The 20,065-nt window shown below is 39.3% G+C and overlaps 1 protein-coding gene across 3 annotated transcripts; it reads right to left on the bottom strand.

Moving 5' to 3' along the window:
- Positions 1-45: 45 nt before the first annotated feature.
- Positions 46-15,491, bottom strand: GTF2A1L (general transcription factor IIA subunit 1 like). 3 transcript variants are annotated; one of them, XM_083830500.1, is made up of 9 exons: positions 15,395-15,491; positions 13,706-13,807; positions 13,237-13,360; positions 11,600-11,655; positions 10,269-10,362; positions 8,579-9,183; positions 6,814-7,107; positions 5,971-6,060; positions 46-4,025 (listed from the first exon to the last, which is right to left on the bottom strand). In XM_083830500.1, the coding sequence occupies exons 1-9, from the start codon at positions 15,413-15,415 to the stop codon at positions 3,918-3,920; spliced, it is 1,494 nt and encodes a 497-aa protein (XP_083686626.1). In that variant the 5' UTR covers positions 15,416-15,491; the 3' UTR covers positions 46-3,917. The 3 variants fall into 3 exon arrangements, with proteins under 3 accessions (XP_083686626.1, XP_083686627.1, XP_083686628.1); XM_083830501.1 differs by lacking the exon at positions 15,395-15,491 and adding an exon at positions 15,194-15,203; XM_083830502.1 differs by lacking the exons at positions 11,600-11,655; positions 13,237-13,360; positions 13,706-13,807; positions 15,395-15,491 and adding an exon at positions 11,112-11,561.
- Between the last annotated feature and the right edge of the window lie 4,574 nt (positions 15,492-20,065).

The raw sequence follows: 20,065 nt of genomic DNA, 5'->3' as shown, positions 1-20,065 counted from the left end.
CAGCTTAATGCCATGATTTCAGTCAGTACAGCAGGTCTGTGTACAAGCATAACTGTACTCATGAGCAGCTGACGCACACGGGGAATAAAGCAAGATACAGAAGTGAAGGAGACTGTTACAACTCTGTTTAGCCATCAGTAGGAATTCCATGTGAGATACCTCTTTATATGTACCAGATGCTGAGCTAAGCCCATGAAGAAAGGGGCCTACTGCAGGATATTTACCTAAAAAAGGGACTGGAAAAAACACTAGGGGAAAAAAAACATAGGACAAGGCAAAACAATGTCTTGAGTGGGCATCAGCTGATTTACTTAAATTGCACTTCAACAGGATGAAGGCTCACTTATATAAGTCAAATTTTTCAATACACAGAAATGAGCAAGCAACACTTTAATAAAGATTTAGATTCACATACAAGCTACATGCTATTCTATCTTACTGTTCTTGGTAAACTTCCCTTCTTTGTAGTGTAAAGTTTTAGACAGCCATTTACTGAAGTACCTTCAATGGCCATAACTGGTATTACACACTTCATCCTATCTGCAGCAAAGTGTTTGCTAAACTGTAAGTAGTGTCAATCAAAAGCATTAATATGATAAATTATTAAGATCAAAACCACTCCGATCTGATTACTCCTCAAGGCATGGACTAAAGTAATTAGCCAACTGAGCTTACATTTTAATAAGGAACAGTTTTTTCCAGTATAAAAATTCCTAACTTCTGGTATTTTTAGTTAGCTGTAAATATTTCATTCAAAGCTGTATGTCTTTGCCAATGTTCATTCAAGAACGCTGGAAACAAAGAGCAATTCTTACGTGGTTGGATGAAGGAAAATGGAAGCACACCCTTGTGCGGCAGTACAAGCAGCCCACACAGACAGGCTATAGCTCTGCACCGGGAAAACCACTGCAGACACTCCCAAGGAATATCTGCAGAGCGGCTTAGCAGGAGCTAGAAAACTGGCAATGATACATATTTAGTAGCCATTTTCTCACATACGTCAAAGGTTGTGATAGCAACAGCAAAACCCTACTTTAATCCATAAAATTCATATATTTGATAACTCAGGTAGACACTAGATGGACTCCATATTAAGGTTTCTTCATATAAAGAATGTACCGGTTTAGAAAATGCAACTGAATGAAAATTAAGGGGATACTCAGTGGCATAGCTAAGCTGTCTTCAGTATCCCTTTTGATTCAGGTCAGCTTTAGCCAGAAATAACAGATATATATATATATATATATATATATATACACACACACACAGTCAGCAAAGCTTCAGGATGAAAGATAGTCCTTTTTTATTTTAATAGCTCTTGGTACATGTGGTCCAGGAAAAGCAAAAGTGGATGAAAAAGCATCAACTCATAAATCTTAAAAGAAGTTTGGGAAGATAGTATTAAAAATATACTTTTAATTCCAGATGAGTAATTTATATAGTGAACATCATACGTGGACTGCACAGAGTTTGCATCAAGCTGTCAAAAAACAAACAAAAAATCCCTTGCAAAAACATTGAAGTATGAGAAATGTTTCAAGAACTGAATACAAAAGCAGATTAGGGTAATAGATAGAACACATATAATAATTACAAATTGGGAAAGTTTAGATGAGATAGAAGAAAAAAATCATTTCCTACTCCAATGTTTATCCTGCACATCTCAGCACCCACTCACAGATGAACAGGCGCCATAAGGGTGCTGAGAGCTCTGACTCCTCACCTTCATGTAGAAGCAGTCTTTAACACAAGCAGAAAGGCACAGAAGAAGCAGCTGCCCATCTTTAAAACTGTCCTGTGCTGCACTACCTCTGCTTTTTCAGACCAGAGAAGAGAAGGCTCTGGGGAGGCCTCATAGTGGCCTTTCAGTACCTCAGCAGGACCTACAAGAAAGTCAGAGCGGGACTCTTTATCAGGGAGCGTAGTGATACAACAAAGGGTAATAGCTTTAAACTAAAAGAGGGTAGGTTTAGATTAGATAACATGAAGAAATTCTTTACTGTGAGGGTGGTAAGGCACTGGACCAGGCTGCACAGAGAAATTGTTGACATCCCCTCCCTGCAAGTGTTCAAAGCGGGGTTGGATGGGCTTTGAGCAACCTGATCTAGTGGAAGGTGTCCCTGCCCGTGGCTGGGGCAGGGCAGAATTAGATTATTCTAATGATACCTGTGCTGACAAGTTGAAGTTGGTACCGCAGGTCATAACCTATGCATTTCTGTAGCATGAACGCTTCAGAGCCTGTAAAAGTACTGATATCTACAAGCATCTACCATGTGGGAAGAGCTACATTTCCTGCACATTCATGGGTTTGAAGTGTAGCATCAGTCCAGCCACAAGCCAGCTGAACAGGAACAAAGAAATTATATGCCATAACATTTAAACTATTCTGGATACACAACTCTTCGCATACCACCCGCAATATCCATAAAAAGACAAAAGAAATGCCACACTCAGGCCTTCTAGTTCAGTGTTCCTTCTTAGAGAGTGGACAGTAGCAGGTAAGTCCAAAAGAACATGCAGTAAACTCAAAAGGTAGTTAAACACATACCGCCTGAAGGAATCATCTCAACGCTATCAGCACAAAGGTTTCTACCATGATGAACAATGGCTGGTTTTCTTCCCTTGTTCCCCACGTTCTCTCCAACTCTCTCCTTTACTTTCCTTCTCTTCTCAAGGGTTTGGCAGCCTCCCACAGAGTAGAGAGAACCAAAGCATGTCATGCTGTCTTCCTTCAGCAGATGCAGCCAGGAGAGAGGGTTGCCAGACCCCAGGAGACGCACCTGCCCCTGTAGTGGGATGATCCTCTGAGTCAGCCCTTTAACTTGTGATATTGCCCTTCAAGGAACAGGAGCTAATTAGGAGAAAGCTACAGCTATGAAGGGCGGGGGCCTGGACCTAAAACAATATAACTTCTTTTTGATCTCTATTTTTAGAGGAAGAAACAAGAAGAAAATGCTCCAAACTGCTGGGAATGCAATTCCTATGGCAGGGTGAGCTATTGTCACAAGCGTGACTTCTACACATTTCTCTAAGCAAAGTTACATTTAGGAAAGACAAAAAAAACTCACTGCTAGAAATGTATATAAGATGACATTTTATTATTATGCACAATTTGTATCATTCACAGCCTACTGGTCTGTAGTCATAGAAGGCAGTGGATATGCACAGAACTGAAGTTAAATGACTTCACATTGACAGTGAAAATAAATCACATTCTAATGTTAAATCACACTATTCATTACATCTCAGCAGACGTAGAAGGTATAGAATAAACAATAATAGTTCTCATATATTGAGCTGAAGGGTCTTCTGCCCCCATTTCCTGACTTGCATATAAAGTGCCTACCTTTAAGCTGAAGCCAAAAAATAAACCAACACACAAGGTTAACAACAAAAAAGCAAGGGACAGGAAGGAAAGTAGGGAAAACTACACAACTGAAATAGCCACAAGTTTCAGACTTATACAGATATTAAGCTTTTTTCTTTTTTTTTTTTTTGGAACTCAGTCTTTGAAAATAAATATCACTTACAACTGTGTAGTTTTAGATTTCAAGTCATACTTCAGCTCTTATTTAAAAAAAAAGAAACAAAACCAATGGAATTGAAGTTTACTTAAATACAGTCATTTGGTATTCCATGACTTCCTTCAATTGCTAACACAGTCAATGTTCTAGTCTTTACAGCTATTCACTCCAACAATGCTTCTTTAGCGGAAAAGTAATGAAATAATCAGAAAACAGCAAAGACAAATGAGCAGGTAACAATACAGTGTTTTAATTTGCATGTATTAAGAACACATTTTACATATTTTGCAAGTTCACAGTCTTTCTTTTAAATGACAAAATAGGAAGTCCAGTTGTTTCACGGACAGTAAGGGAATAAGGCCACAGTTCTAAAGTACATTCTTCGGTGAGGCTTCACCACTCTGCATCTCCAATGGCTTTTGCAAAAACATAGTCCTTACCCTCAAAGGACATCACTCCATCCTTTAAGTAGAACTTCCATTTGTTCTTACTTCGATGTATCTGATGAGAGAATTAAATCACCCCACCCCGCCCCCCCCAAAAAAAAAATTTAGACCATAATAAAAAAAAGAACATTTAAGCAAAGCTTAGTTTAAAAAACTTGTTTTTCCTTTAAAATTCTGATAGCTCAAAACATGCAAGACACTTTCCCTGAACGCAGCACAAATATTCAATAGAGGCAGCAGATTTCAGTTGTATATACCAGATTCTTTGGCCTCTCAAGGGAACAACTTCCTGAATCTTACTCTTGTCACATTCAAGTTTTCCCACCTCCCTTTAAAAACACCAATTACGTAAAACATCCCTCTTACGCCCTCACCCACATCCCCCGCAAGGCAAAGGTAGCTGTGTGAAACCTTATGCTGGCTGGAAAACAAGATAATAATGAAGCAATTTGATTACTGTACCACTCCGAAAATACACTGCACCTTGCAAATATGTATGGTTTAATTGAAATGCAGTCATTTCCTTTTCCCATACGCATGACAAAGCAATACTGCATACACAGGCATGTAAGGATAAGGCTAAAAACATGAAAACGTTGCTCAAAAGCAAATACTGCCATACAAAACAGTAAGAAAAATGTGCATATTATTTCTTAAGTCCTGCAAAACAACCTATACTACAGAAAGTTTATGTTTAATACTAAAAGAAGGAATCTTAAACATCTCTAACAATTCCTTGGGTTTTAAGCATCAGCCTATTTCCAGATTCAGGAAATAAGGGGAAAAGAATTAAAGACAATCATTTTGCCTTCAGCATTCTTTTATAGATAACTATATAATTTAACAGGTAACTATTTCCATCTACTTTCTACTAGATCTACTTGTTTTTATTAAATCTATGTAGAAAGGAGAAGTTACCAGCATTTCCCCCAACTTCTCTAACTATCAATTTTCTGCAACATCTGATATTAAAATTTCCTACAGACATGTCCAGAATTGGACTTACTAGTTTTTAAAAGATTTTTTTTCAACTCATTACAGACAAAACTTGCTATAAATAGCAACATCCACTACCTGTAGCATCCATAACATCAAACTAAGTTATGATGCTTCAAAATTTTGTGCAACTTTTCAATACAATACACACTAGCTCAATTTCAGATGCATTTTCCACACACATCCCTGCAGCTACATTTTCCAAAATAACAAGCTTCAGAAACATTCAATCTGTTACACTTGAGTAAAGACAATTTTCTCAGCAGCCCACTGTTTCCTAAAGCACAGACCCCTTTAAGGCAGACCTAGTTGAACACACAAGAAAAATTATCACTAGTCTCTTCTGAAAGCATAAAAGCAAAGTCACTTTGTTTGGAAACTATTAGACATATTTTTCCACGTTTGCTTTCAAAATAAGATGCGCACTTTGTTTTGTCAACTTTTAAGATATAAACATGCAAGTGCCCAAAACATAGCTAGTACTTAATTTGATCTCTGAGAATTCAAAATAAGGTTAAGTTTTAAACATTAAAATAAAGCAGGACAAAATGGCCTTTAGTGACTGTTTGGCTTTTCAGTAACAGGAATTCTGGTAGTAAAGTCTTTCAGGAAGCACTTCAAAGACAAAAGATAGTACACACACACCTTTTCCTATTCCCTATTTCAGAAGTCTTAATTCATGGCCAAAGATGCATGTATACATCCATGAAGCTGTTCACATAACTTAAAAAAATTAAGGAAATGCATAAGCTTTTGCAGCTTTACAAGTCTTAATTTTGAAAGATTCAGCCCCTTACTCTTTTTCTTTATGAACCCTTCGATTGTCCTCATTTCAGAAAATTGCATACAAGTCTTCAGAGTACTGTCAGCTAAACACATCATTTAAACACTCAATTATTACAGCATTTGTTTTTCCTTAAAAGATACTGACAGCAGTCCAGATATGGATTTGCTGAAGATACTATTTATAATGATTAAGGGACAAAGATAACTACATACTGTACCTTGTCATACTGACAAACTATCACGTTATCTGTGTCAAACAAGTCTGGAACGTCCTGTTCACTGACATCATCATCAGAATTTAATGGGTCCTAGAGTTTAAAAATGCATTTAAGAAGTATTTTATACATTCTTGCAAAAATAGTGTTGAATAACTTGACATTAAACACAACCAGAACAATAAAGGTTAACACCAAAAAAATCAAGACTTAGAAGCTATGGTCCGCAAAGCTCACTTAGAAGCATCTTTACATGCTTATGTTCTCAAAAACATCCCCCCAAAACAAACAACAAAAACAAACCACCACAAAAAAAAAAAAGGTCAAAATAAAGCAGAACTCCTAAATGCCAAAGCTGACCCCAGTAACTGGAACGCTCATCAACTGTCCAGACTCTAAGCTAATCCTCTTGCGAACATTAAGGACACAAAATTTCATCTGTTTTAAATAAAAAAATAAAATAAAATAAGAGTGCTACACTTCTATCGTGCTGTTCTCTGTCTAATCCCCTGTGGTTCTTCAGAAGGAATAATACAACTAGATTTGTATCCGGATCTTACTTAAAAGAACTCAATTCCACTGAGGTCAGGGTTTCACCATAGAATTTAATGCTGGTGATTAAATATTTTAAGTGATCCAATAAACAAATGATCTCATTCATTTGTTCGTGCTCCTCATAATGAGCCCTCTCATAATTCCTCAGTGGCATCTCCTCTTGAGAGAGACATGTAACCTAACTACGCTCTCTGCATTAAACTTAGCAGGAGCTGTTCTGGGTCCAACAGTTCAGTATTCAAGGCAGATACGGTATTGTAACGTGCTTCACAAGGCTTGAAAGTAAATTACCTCCTCAACAATATCTATTTGGGGCTCTTCATTATCACAGCTACTGCTGCTAGAATCCATGTTTGAAATACTGTCACCTTCTTCATCCTCTCCTTCATCCTCATCCTCCAGAATTTTTAGATCCTCTGATTCAATAATACCAATGAATTCATTCTCTTCTGTATCTTTTGTGTGTGGTATTTCTTCCTTGGGAGAAGCATCACCGGTTCCATCTAGCTGAATTATGCCTTCAATGTCACTGCAGATATCCTTCTCTGATCGTAAATTAGATTCCACCTGCTCAGTAGGTTCCAGCTGACAACAATAAAAAAGACCAGAGATGGCTTTTAAGTTAACGCCACATAGCTTTCATTGTTCAGTACAAAGCCTGAGATTTTTGTTTAATAAAGCAACAAGATTCACAGCACTTACTTAAGTGGGAGTTTCAAATCCTGGACTACTTGTAAACCCTGAGTATGTTTGAAAAATCTTGTTCTTACACCTACCTTAAATGGAATCCATGTCAAATATTCATTCCCTCAGTAATACAGAAATATATTTTCTTAGACTTTTCTTTAAACACTATTGTACTTGACTTCTTTAGAAAATGATGTTCAAACTGGCCTCTAGAATTTTCTTTAAAATAGAAATTCTAACTTAAAAACTATTCCTTATTTTTGAAGTAAAAAGATGAATCCATTTCTTTCCCTCAAATCAAAGTGCTTTGTTTAAATACAATATAAAAAGCTGAGAATAAATACCCCAGTACTTCAAGTATTTCATAAAAGCATTAGAATTCCAAAACAGAAAGTTCACAGGAGCATAAAAGAGCTTTAAGCTTTCAGTGATCTTAGGTTTCTCATTAAATCTTTATTGGAGCACTACATTCACATCCACGTACACTTTCTAATTCAAGAAAGTTAACACTTTTTTGATCTTCCATTCTTCCTACAGACAGTCGTCATCATTCTGCCCAAGTGTAGATGAGCAACATAAGATGCTTTCTACTTACGGTCATTTTCCATTACTGTTATTAAATTTGTATTTAATAAATTTGCCTCGATATCATATAAGCACTACAATTCAAAATCAGCACACCAGCCTCAAGTTATATTTGCAAACAATTTCTGGAACATAGATTTGACGAAGTCAGAACAGAGGCTTGTTCAATAAAATCATTTTTAAGTTTTCCACAGAGCTCTAGCTGAATTCTAGCTTGTCAGGACTTTCTTCCCAGGGAAATATGTTTCTTTCCAGCAGATTTTCACTTATGGAATCTGACTTTTCATACTCAGTATGGGCTGTCAATATAAGTTAATTGCTCTTCACATGTTATGAGTTAAAATTAATCCCTGTTGACAATCCAAAAGCAATTTTACAACTGGCCAGTATCCACACACAGATTCAGCATCAAAATGACATGGTAGTTCTCAAAGCATCATTCATGCTTGCTCAGAGGCAAAAACCAATTATCTCAAAAAATAGTCTATAAGTCTGTGAATGCACTGTATCTATCCAACGCACCGATAGCGTTTTTCAGATTGACGTTGTATTCAATCCAAATATTTCAACAACATTTGCAACCAAAATTTTAAATATAAAAATAAGCAGTCAGCTAAATGCTCTTCAAAACAAGCTCAAGAATGAACCTTAAAATGATGATTTTTATCATCATTCATAGGTACTACTTACAGACATCTTTGATCACATCTCTTAAAAACTTGTTCTTCAAACAACCATCTACAACAGCTGTATTTTCACCAGATAAGAAATAAAAATGTCCTACCTTGTCAGTGGGAGCAATGGTGTCCTCATCTTTCAGACCACTGTTATCATCCAAACCTTTGCCCATGATAATCATCTCAATGATATCATCAGACACCTGCTGTTGTAGCGCTTCCTGAGGCTCAGTGTCTAACTGCCCCTCCACGTCCAGCAGCACACTGCTTGAGTTGTTTGCCTCAACAAATTCAGAAGGAGAAAACACTTCAGAGGGTTCTGAATTAAGCACAGGTGTATGAAGACTGCCGTGCTGGGATTTCTCTGTAGATTCTTCATGCTGATTCAGCACTGCATTAGGTTCAATTTGCTGCTGACTCTCCGTAGGCTGCTGAACCAACGCAGTACCGGTAGAGTCCTCTAGGTGTTTATTTTCCGTGGCACTCGGTTGAACTGCCACAGTCTGTTGGACAGCAGTCTTCTGAGTTTGCAACATGTCGGCAGTTGGCTGGACAGAGGGTACCTTCACCGGTGCAACACTGGCCACATTGGCGTGCAGAATTGAAGGTTGCCCAACCGACTGAAATATCTGCTGAATAGGAAATTGCAGAATATTTGCACCTCCTCGGCCCTGTGTAACCACGACAGGAACATTTACCTTATAAAGCTGCCCTACAAAGAGAAAGATGAAAAGCTGCTTCAGTGAGTTGAACTACAGATCCATCTAGGCCAGCGTCCTGTTACCAGTAACAGCCAAGAGGAAACAATCAGGCAAACTACGGAGAAAAAGGATGTTTACAAAGTAGTACTTTCCCAAGTACACTTTCAGCCAGTTAGGAGTAAGAAAAAACCTTGCTTTAAATTTGTTAACGTGTCATTTCAGAAACAAAGGAGTACAAGATGAAACAGTAAACTGTTCCCCATCTCCATGGACAGTTCTTTCTTTTAAGGGCATCCCCCCTATAATACGGATACAGTCTTAAACATAAGACTCCTAGTTTATCTGTCTTCTCCTTGTACAAAGAGAACTCCAAATACTGAATCCTTAATTATTATCATCAGTGTTAGAATTAAGATGCCGGAGCTAGTTTGCCAAACTAATTTAATTATTCTTTTCTCCACACATTTGCTTACACATGCAGTCATTGATATCAGCCTACAGCATTCAAAACCTTAGAAGTTATACCCAAAATAGACATCTAGGACATTACTGCTTAAAAAAGAACAGCTGTTTAAGGAAAAAGTGAATCTATGACTGAAATAAGCCATCCATTCATCAAACTCCAACGAATACGAGCAAGTTTTTGTACGGCCAATTTCATCAGCAAAAGAGGGTGAGCAAAAAGGGTGATGGGTGGTTACATTTTATTTGAATATAAAATCAACTTGATTCTGAAGCACCAGAATGTCTTTGTCAGTTTAAAACATGGAAAGACTACCCCTCATACAGGGCAAGGAGATATCTGTGCCTGGACCGACAAAGGTACACATTTGCCAGCAGCTGTAAAACAAAAAAAATGGCATTCCCTGGCAGCCCACATTAACTAATGTTGCAAGTGTACACAAGTGACACACCAACTAATCAATGTAATTACTTCCTCTATGCAGTAATTACACACTACAAAGGAAAAGGACAAGTGGCTCCACCCACCTATACTTCACATTTGTTTTATCTACTGCACTTAGAACTATCTTTCAATATTCACATACAGTCAATGAATGCACTGTAATGTGTTACATCTCCTCTTTAATCTTACCAGATGTTGTCTGTAGTGTCATTCCAGCTGGTACGTGTATAGGATAAGCAATACCCGAAGGGAGAGTAAGAGTTGCACCTGGTCGTGAAGCACCCTAGATACACAAGAACTTTGTTAAGTACCAGTGCATACCTTATTCTCTTAGGGCCCTAAATGTCACATTTAACATACCCAGAAAGAGGCCCCTTTGCGATCATCTCTACTGAAGAGTTGCTTCAGACTTTTGATGTATAGGCAGATAAAGAGTATTTTGTAATTGCAAGGATGATGATTGGCCCCAAGTGCTTTATATTCTCCAGTTATCACATCCTCTTTTCATTAAGAACTTTCCTGTAGCCCCTCAAAGAGCACACCATCCAAAATGATACTCTTCCACTCAAAGCCACTTTCACCTAAGCTTATGCATTATTCCACACAGTACAGACTCCTTGCCTAGGCCTATGAGGACACTTCACATCATTCTTTTTTTCTCCTGGAAAGAAAAGAGTTGAATATAAGATGCCCTTTCAAACTAGCTGTTCCTGGGAAACCCAAATTTAAAGTTGGGGAACTTGCATGTTACACAAATACCTTCCCAATATTATGTTTCAGCTTGGCAAGGTAGTTGGCTGGAGGCTCAGGAGGCACTCAACAGATGCATCAAGCTCTTATAATACATCCTTCTCCCCCACACCCAACTCCACTATACCAACAGCTCAGAACCTATCACTCCAAAAACACTCACTTTCATCTGGATGATTTCTATGCCTCACAGATAACGCTGCTTCCAACTTCATTAGTGCTGGCATTTCCCAACCACACATTATTTTAACATCCAGTAATAAAAATAAAAATGATGCCTACATGTACATTTCCACTTCTTCCAACCTCTGGGCTAAGTTCATGCAGCCACATTTTCCAACACTCTTCTGGCTGCACTGCTTGCAAAACCAACTGCTTTTTTTTTTCCTCTGCTCACACAGCAGTAACAGAGTTTGAGCACTCCTTCTGTGAACTCTTAGCTTTTGTATGGTTTTCATCAAATAATAAAAAAAAAAAAAAAACAATCAAACACACAGTTTCCTCAGCTGTGGATTCTCCCTCAGCAGACTCCTGGTCCCTTGCCTACTATACCATGTTCTACCGATATAACTGTCAGGAGAAATGCTATCTTTTTCAGTCCCTAAATATTGTCCTAAAGCACCCATACACCAAAAAGAAAAAAATAAAATAAAAAGAAAAGAAACCCTTAATATTTGCATCCCCTCAAGCCTGTGAAAAACTGACAAACTTAATCATTTTAAAATTGAGAATAATCAAAATGGAAATAAGAATTCACTGCAGCTACCTACCAGGCCTGCTGCCGTGAAATGCTGTAAACCTCTGCCAGCTGGGATGACTAAGGAAGCTATTTTAAAAAAATTACAAAAACATGTGCATCTCAGAAACAGTTGATCATTCAGTAATTTACAGCATGCAGTCCTGAAACTAAAGCAATCTTAATTTCAGCTCAGACTCATTAGATCAACAATACGTAAGCACATCTAGATAAGGCTACTGAATACACTTCCTTTTATGTTGCTTCAAAGCTTATGCTGTACTCAGGACAGGGGTTATACCCTGAATTTATAAAACTTGCATTCTGTTAAAAGTTGGTCTTTGAGTTTTTGTTGTTTTAAATATTTATCTATTTGATCTGCTTAATAAGTTGTACTGTAAAATCTAAGCATGCCATTTCTATTTATTAATATGACTACAAACACATGTAAAATGCACTGCCTTGTCAACAAGAGGAAAATGTTTAAGCGGTTTTCCACTCTAGCGTAAGTCCAATGGTGATAATAGCAGGAACTGTAGGATGGGTTTTCAAAAGCATTACATACTTCATTGAGGGAAGACGAACCAAACAGAAAGCTTTTGCAAGCTTCAAGAAGAAAAGAATTTAGGTAGCCCTAACTACTTTGAAAACCTCTTGCCATAGGACAATTCAAATCCTATTAGAAACAAAAATAAGAAGTTAGGTGGCTTTAAGAGAGTCTGGTATGTCTTAGCATCAGCTGCCCTTCCAAAAGTTAGGAATAACAAGGTAAATAAAGTTCATTAAATAAAAAGCTTCCAATAGCAAACAAGCCCCAAAATAAATCCCCTTTAATTGCATGGAATAAGGTGAAACATCTGTCTCCAAAAACAGTCCAAATATGAAGACTGTAAAAACAGTAAGTAGATGAAAAGGTACCTGCCCATCCTTTAAATGTTCTCCATCAGCATATACACTATGACATAGATTTTCATTAAATCATCACGTACGATATTTTTTTTTCTTCATGGGGAAGTTCCTCATGTCCTTTCACACTCAGAGAAGCCTCAGTTGAGCGTTACATTCTACCATAACATTAGCACAGTGGTCCGCTGGACTTAACTGAGAAGAATATGTCCTGATATGAGCCTGTATGAAAGTCAAATAATTCTGTGCACCGTGAATACTGCTTTTAGGAGTACTGAAAGACAGACCAAAAAACCCTCCCAACACTTGCACTCTTCTGTTTGAACAAGGGCTTGAATTTTAAGAAATGCTGAACCAGGTTCAACTCCACCATGACAGCAGAGCTCCAGGGCACAAACACGTCGTATAACCCTCAGCACACATCATGCCACACATTAAGTGTGAAGTGAAATGCTTAACACTTTTGATGAATTTGCAATTGAAGGGTTACTCTTCTGGACTACATACAAGAAGACTAAAACTCTCTTCACGCTTCCCTGCTGGAAATAAATGGCAGATCAAGTGCATCTAGACATACCTGCATTAGTTTATCAAAGTTTAATTTGTCCTTTACTGGTCAAATTTTGCTTTCAGATACGTACTGTTCCCCATCATGCTAGATATATACACAAGCATTGCAAAACAAGATCATTCCAGCAGCTTCAGGTCTTCCAAAAGATTCTTGAAACACTGAGCTATTCTTAAACTGCATTTGCAACATCTGACCTGATGAAGCCTGCAAAACACGATGAAAAGTGTGTGGCAACTGCAAGGTCAACTGTGAAGAATGGTGGCTATGTCTGAAGAAGCCTTCTGTTGCTTTAGACTGCATCACCTTGGCTTCCCAAAGCTGCAGAGAGAATATTAAGGTCAACAGACATCAACTTTAAAATCAAACCACATATGATAATCCAAATATGATAAAAAATAAGATAAAACCAAACATGATAATCAGGTATTCCCAGCTCTTCCAAGGGTAAACCGGTTCTATCCAATAAGCCTGGCTACACTCACTACTAGATTTTGACTTCCAGAAGCCAATACAACATTCACAGAACACTTGTAATTCTAAGTTAGGGCTAAAGTTTACATGTTCTACAGGGCCAAGAAAGAGACAGGTATGTCATCTCCAAAGATAAATATGTACATTTACATATACATACAATTTTTATTAATGGAAGGGAAGCCAACAAACCTGCTTCAAGTCTTTCAAAACCTGTTCATCTACACCCTCTTCAGCAAAGAGTTCCCGAACACCTTCAATCACATCTTCAATAACAGACTTGTAGAGTTTAAGCTGTATGTAAATTTAAAAAATTAAACATTTTCAAGTTAATATGAACATTAAGTCACTTGAAATGATAACATACAAGTCTAATGTGGCTGCAAACTGAACTGAACTGTTACAAACTGAACACCACAGACCAATCAGTGTTAATACACTAAATACTCTGTCAAATGCAAAGGTCTGTGACTCTACCAGGTACATAAGTCCAGTCATTCCCTTAAATCTGTAGAACTAATAAGACATTCCTGGAAAAAAATACTGGAATTGAGCCTCAAATTAATGGCTTCTGTGGGCTACAGAAATGCTTAAGAAATCCTAGAAATGTTAGAAAAAGCAATTGCTGTGGTGTGTTTTCAAACCTATCATGTTTGGAGTGCCAGTTTAAAATTGACATTTACTGCTCAGTATCATTCTAGTACCCAGCATCATAGCCTCTATTGTGAGGAGCAACCAACAGTACAAGCTACTAAAAATGAGATGTGCCAGTTTTATCAGAAGCATAACATAAGCAACCTGCAAAAAAAAAAAAAATCCCTTTGTGACAATAGTCTGATGCTGTATAGTAGTTTAGGTGTGGAAATTTTAATGCCACATTATATATACGCATACATAATTAATCATATTACAACAGGACACACAACATTTTATTAGTTCATCCATGTAAGTAGATCCTAGTTCTCCATTCAGATCCAGACAACAGATACAACCACATACCAGCTTCAAGATTTATCCATTCAGATCGAAAGGGAGGATAACAAGCTTTTGGCAATTTAAGGCTTACTGACCATGACTATCATCACCACCACAACAGCCTGCTAATAAAAGGTGAAAGATGAAATTTAAGATTTTTAGGAAACCTTGGAAGCTAGGACACCAGGATTTTAACTTTCATTTTTCTAATTTAACAAATAAATGTTTTACTACCATACAGTTATTCTACACTGCAGGAAATAACCATTCTTTTCAAAGTTACTAAGTAGTAACATGTTATGCTTTTTGTGAAAGGCAATCAGAACAATTTTAGCTACTCTAAAACGACCTTATGTGTGACTTCTTATGGGAGCTTAGAGATCTCCAGGATCTTCCCCTGCCCATTTCGGGACTGTAGGAACAGGGAAAAAAGGAGACTTGTCCCACTACAAAAAGATGCTGACTAGCCTGTATGTCAAATGCTTGGCCTTCACTTTTAGTGCAGAAGAGCAGAACTTAAACCACTTTGCTTTCAACAGGCCTATTCCTCTCCCCAGGATGGCCAAGAAACTTCGCATTATGCACAGCTGTATAGCAAGGACGAGTATTTATTACACTATATATTAGGTTAAAAACTCTACGAAACAACCGTAAAACGCAAACTCGACTTCTAAATTAGCAAAGAACAGAGTCAGGAGCACGGACCCCAAGGGCAGCCCCTCCTCGCCCCCGGCCGGAAGCCACCGTTTCCCTGGCCCCTGGCCCCTGGCCCCTGGCCCGTGGCCCGTGGCCCGTGGCCCGTGGCCCGTGGCCCGTGGCCCGTGGCCCGGCCTGGCCCGTCCCGTCCCGTCCCGTCCCCCTGCTCGGAGCCGCCGCCAGGCCCCGGCCCCCGCTGCGAGCCCTCACCACGGGGCTGCCGTGAGCCATGGCGGCGGCTGCCCGCGGCCCGCCCGCACGCCTTAAGGCGCCGTTGCCATGGCGGCGCGGCCTGGGGGCGGCGGGCCCGGGCCGTAGGCGGGCCGCGGGGGCGCTGCCAAGGCATGGCGCGGGGTTGGGGGCCTGGGGCAAAATTGCAGTTCTGTGAGGCTGTGCCACTTGACGGTTGTTTATCAGGCCTCTTGGGAGGGTGGGTGGGGAGAGTTTTGTGGGTTTTCCAGTGCTCTTGGCTCATAATGTTGATAGTCTCACAGTAATACAGTATGGGAGAAGGTACTGAGGGATGCTCAGAGCAATCATAGAATCATGGAATCGTTAGGGTTGGAAAAGACCTACAAGATCATCTGTCTGGTTGATCATCTGATGGTTGTATCATCCTACTACCAATGTCACCCACTAAAGCATGTCCCTAAGCACCACATCCAACCTTTCCTTAAACACCCCCAGGGATGGTGACTCCACCACCTCCACGGGCAACCCATTCCAATGCCTGACTGTTCTTTCTGAGAAGAAATGTCTCCTCATTTCCAACCTGAACCTCCCCTGGCACAACTTGAGGCTATTCCCTCTAGTCCTATTACTAGTTACCTGTGAGAAGAGGCCGACCCCCAGCTCCCCACACCTTCCTTTCAGGTAGTTGTACAGAGCAATGAGGTCTCCCCCAAGCCTCCTCTTCTCCAGACTAAACAAGCCCAGTGCCCTCAGCCGCTCCTCACAGGACTTGTGTTCCAGACCCCTCACCACCTTCGTAGCCCTTCTCTGGACACGCTCCAGGGCCTTAATGTCCTTCTTGTAGTGAGGGGCCCAAAGCTGAACACAGTACTTGAGGTGCGGCCTTACCAGAACAGAATACAAGGGTTGCTTCCACTTACCTAAAGAAACACATTGTGTTTTGCTAATGTGTAGAGAAGGAAAATTAAATGAATCCCTAAGACAATTATTAATACAGAGGAAGAGTCATACATTTTATTATTATTATTTTATTTATTTGTTTGTTTTTTATTGAAGATGAAGTTGTTGGAAGGTTATCATGCCATGGAACCTGTGAAAAATCACTTGGAAATGTAAAACCTCTTGTTTCCATCGCATTTAAAACCAGTCTCCTTATACTCAACCTTGCACTGCCAGTGTCAGTCCCAGCCTGCTGCGTTTCCAAGCCATAGGGCCTCAGCAGAGCCTTGTGAATGACAAACATCCACCTGGAGGCACAGGACAAGTCCAAGTGGGCCACAAACCTGTCAAAAAACAGTCTCCTTGATGATCCAGGCAGGCAGGTTAATTCCCCCTGAAACGTACATAACGCTTTTGTTTTATTTCTTTGAAATAATTAGTAGGTTTCCACAAAAATTCTTCAACTGGAAATTTCCCTTTTTCAGAAAGTACAGATTCTGTGGGCAATATTCAGATTGTAATATTGGTGGTCTCTGAGTAATGTGCAACTAAGAGCTCTAAAGGAACTATATGTCTAGTAGGAACTTGGTGATCTCAAGAGAAAAGGTGATGTGGACCAATAGCTGAAGCACCAACACAAAAGCACCACAGAGACTATGGCTTTTGTCTAAACCCTCTTTGGTGGCCTAGAGCAGCTCACCTTGCTGCTCTTTCTCTCAATTTCCTTGCCTGCAAAAAGTGATGCTATTGTAAAATTGCTCCATAGCCTGATGAAACATGTTATAGAAAAGCTACATACTTATTATTCAGAGCACAAACTGGTGAAGAAAGTGTATGCAAAACCCCATGCTTGCCCCTGCTCCCATTGTGCTCCCTTTTTCCTCCTTGTGCCTGAAACACACTGTGGATGGCCACACTGGGACACAGCTGAGTATTGGTTACTAAACCCAAGTTTCTTCTTTCAGCTCCGGAGGCCGAAGGGGGACGAGGCCCTGTGCAAAGTACAAGGCAACTGAGGCACCCAGTTTGGACCCTGAGCACTAGCACAACCTGAAGCAGTCTGAAACCTCAGGTTTTGTACATGGAGGAAATGAGGCTTTGTCCTGAGAACAGAAAGGAAGAGAACTACAGTTGCCCCTGTAATGCAAAAATATACCTAGGAAAGCTGGTTGGAAAAGCATATTACCTTGCTGTAAAACTGGGAATTCATTCTTACCTCATAAACAGGGAGATAGCTGAAGCTTCCAGTTAAGTAGCAGCAATCTGGTACATCTACACAAATTATTGCTTACATTTGCAGCAATCTGCTCATATGTTAATACAGAGATTTACCAATTTAGCAGTTACTCATCTGGAAAAATGTTCTTTATTATCATATATGTAGGAGAATATATATTCTGGCCTTTATACGCATTCCATCTATGCATACATCAGTGTTTTTCTCCTGATTCTCAGAACCTAGAAGTATCTTTTTTTCTTTTTCCTTTCTTTTTCTATTTTTAGGTTGCTATGTAGATACAGTGCTGTCTGACTTGTGAAGAGAAGACTCACCCTTAAAGCGTTAGATTTTAAGGCTAGCTTACACAACCTGAAGAATGAAAAGATTTTAATGAAAATACTGACAGACCCTTAATTTTATAGCTAGACTAACACCTACAACTACAGCAAAAAAAAGGAAGCAACATCCATAATCATATTGTAAGTTGTATTTTTGCAAGTGAGACAAAGAACAAATGCAATTTGCTATTGAAGTAATTTTGCTCTGCAACAAAAATATTTAATGACACTGTCTAGATCTTGAATTAAGTAACAATTACATATTCAGCTGTTCTGTGTGCCCTGCATCACCACAAGAAAAAGGCAAGCCATGTTGCTTTGCTCATAGAGTAATTTAAATAATAGTATGTATTTTTAAAGTGCATCATTCATTTGAAACTATCTGGGATAGTGCATAACAGGAGATTCATTCTTCTTCTTCCTGTCTGATCAGTCCTGTTGTGTTAAAAGAAATAGCAGGAAGAACTTTCAGCCTTTAGGATCTCACTGGGCACTGAAGGTTGCAGATGGTGATCCTGCAGCTGACTGCAACTTATTCATGAGACAGATAAACCTGACACATAGCCATCTATCTGCCAGCCTACTGTACAGCAATTTTAGAAAGGTAGAAAAATGCAGAAAGAACATACATAAATGAGTTTCCCACTATCTATGACCCCTCATTTATCAGGGAGTTACAAACTTCCTTGACATTGGAAAAATTTGTATGCCTAACTTCAAAAAGAGAGGGAGTTTGGGCAGCTTGATACCAAAGGATTTCTCAGCTATCTCAGCTAGAGGTCAGGTTACTTTGGGTGTGTCAGCATGGACATTTCCTTCAGTCTCAGTTCAGCTTCCAATCCAGGTCTCCCCATTGCAGTTTCTTTAACAGCTCACAAGTGTTTTAGAAGTCAGGTTATCAAAAACATTAGTATGCTATTCAGACACTCTTGATTTTTCTGGGTTTTGTCAGCACTTGGGGTAGTGCTGCTTAAGGGCACCTCAAGCATTCATTTACTGGACAGGTTTTAATTTGTAATTATTTATACTCCTCTTGGTACATGATGTCTGGAGAAGATTTATTTTTGGATGATGAACCTTTATTAATCATTTTAAAAAAATACCATTTTCAAATGCCTTACCTCTAGAAACAGAGAGCCCTCAGCCAACTCAGATGCTTGGTAGTGAATGCCCTCTCCTGTTAAAATCTAGTATTGCTGCTGTAGAGGAACATAAATAACCACAGGTCTACACAATTCTTTCTTAAGACATTATATTACAACTACCATCTTGCCCTTCTTACCAAGTAAATGTAATCACTCTTAGAAGGAAGTGGTTGCAGGATCTGGGCAGTCCCTATGCAAATGCCTCGACGTGGTCAGACCTATAATTTCATTTTAAAGCTACTCTGTAACACACTGCCTTTGTTTTCAGCGGTTGATTCTTATATATATGGCACTGTAGTATCATAACCAATTTTATAAATAATGTGATTTTGTTACAAGCTCCATCATTTCTTTTGGAGTTCTCAGACAGGTAACACTGGGACACGTTTAATAAATGGACCTCTCCCATTTATCATGTGTGACAATTGTTTCCTCAAATGCCTCCCTTTTTACCGGATTTAAACAACTTCAGAGGAACTGTAGAAAAAGCTGTCCCTTAGTTTAATTTAATGACAAACTTTCACGACGTAGGGGAGCACAAGAAGGGCTCTGACCTGCACAACTGCTGTATAAAAAAGGCACTGCCAATGAATTGAATACACTGAATAGTTCTGTACAGCTCTGCTCCTTGATACACCCAGAGATTTTTGTAGCATGATTAAGCCTAATAAAGGATGAAATAAACCTTGCCTCTCTTAAATATTCAACCTCCCTCCCTCCGTCCCCAAGAAAAGCTCCAGTCCTGCTCTTGGGCTCCCCAGCTCCACTCTCCTGTGCCTAAGAGATGAGCAGGACGACGAGGCACTAGCTACACGCATGTTCAGAACCACACGGAGTCAGGCTGCGGTGGGAGGCTGTAGGTGGAGGCGCCTGGAACATTATCTGAAATGGCTGCTGGGAGTTTTAGAGTTGAGCAGATGGTTCCTCAACAGTTTTAATCCAGCAGTTGGGCAGATGACTGCTGAAATCCAGCAGTTTGAGTGTGAAGTTAAGTAAAGGAAGAATGGCATGTTTTGCTCAAGCCCAGTTTGCTATGTCTAACTTTGCA

Source organism: Anser anser (assembly GCF_964211835.1).
Source record: "Anser anser genome assembly, chromosome: 3".
NCBI lineage: Eukaryota > Metazoa > Chordata > Aves > Anseriformes > Anatidae > Anser > Anser anser.
The sequence above is the reverse complement of the archived record's forward strand: the minus strand, read 5'-3'. Positions and strand labels throughout refer to the sequence as shown.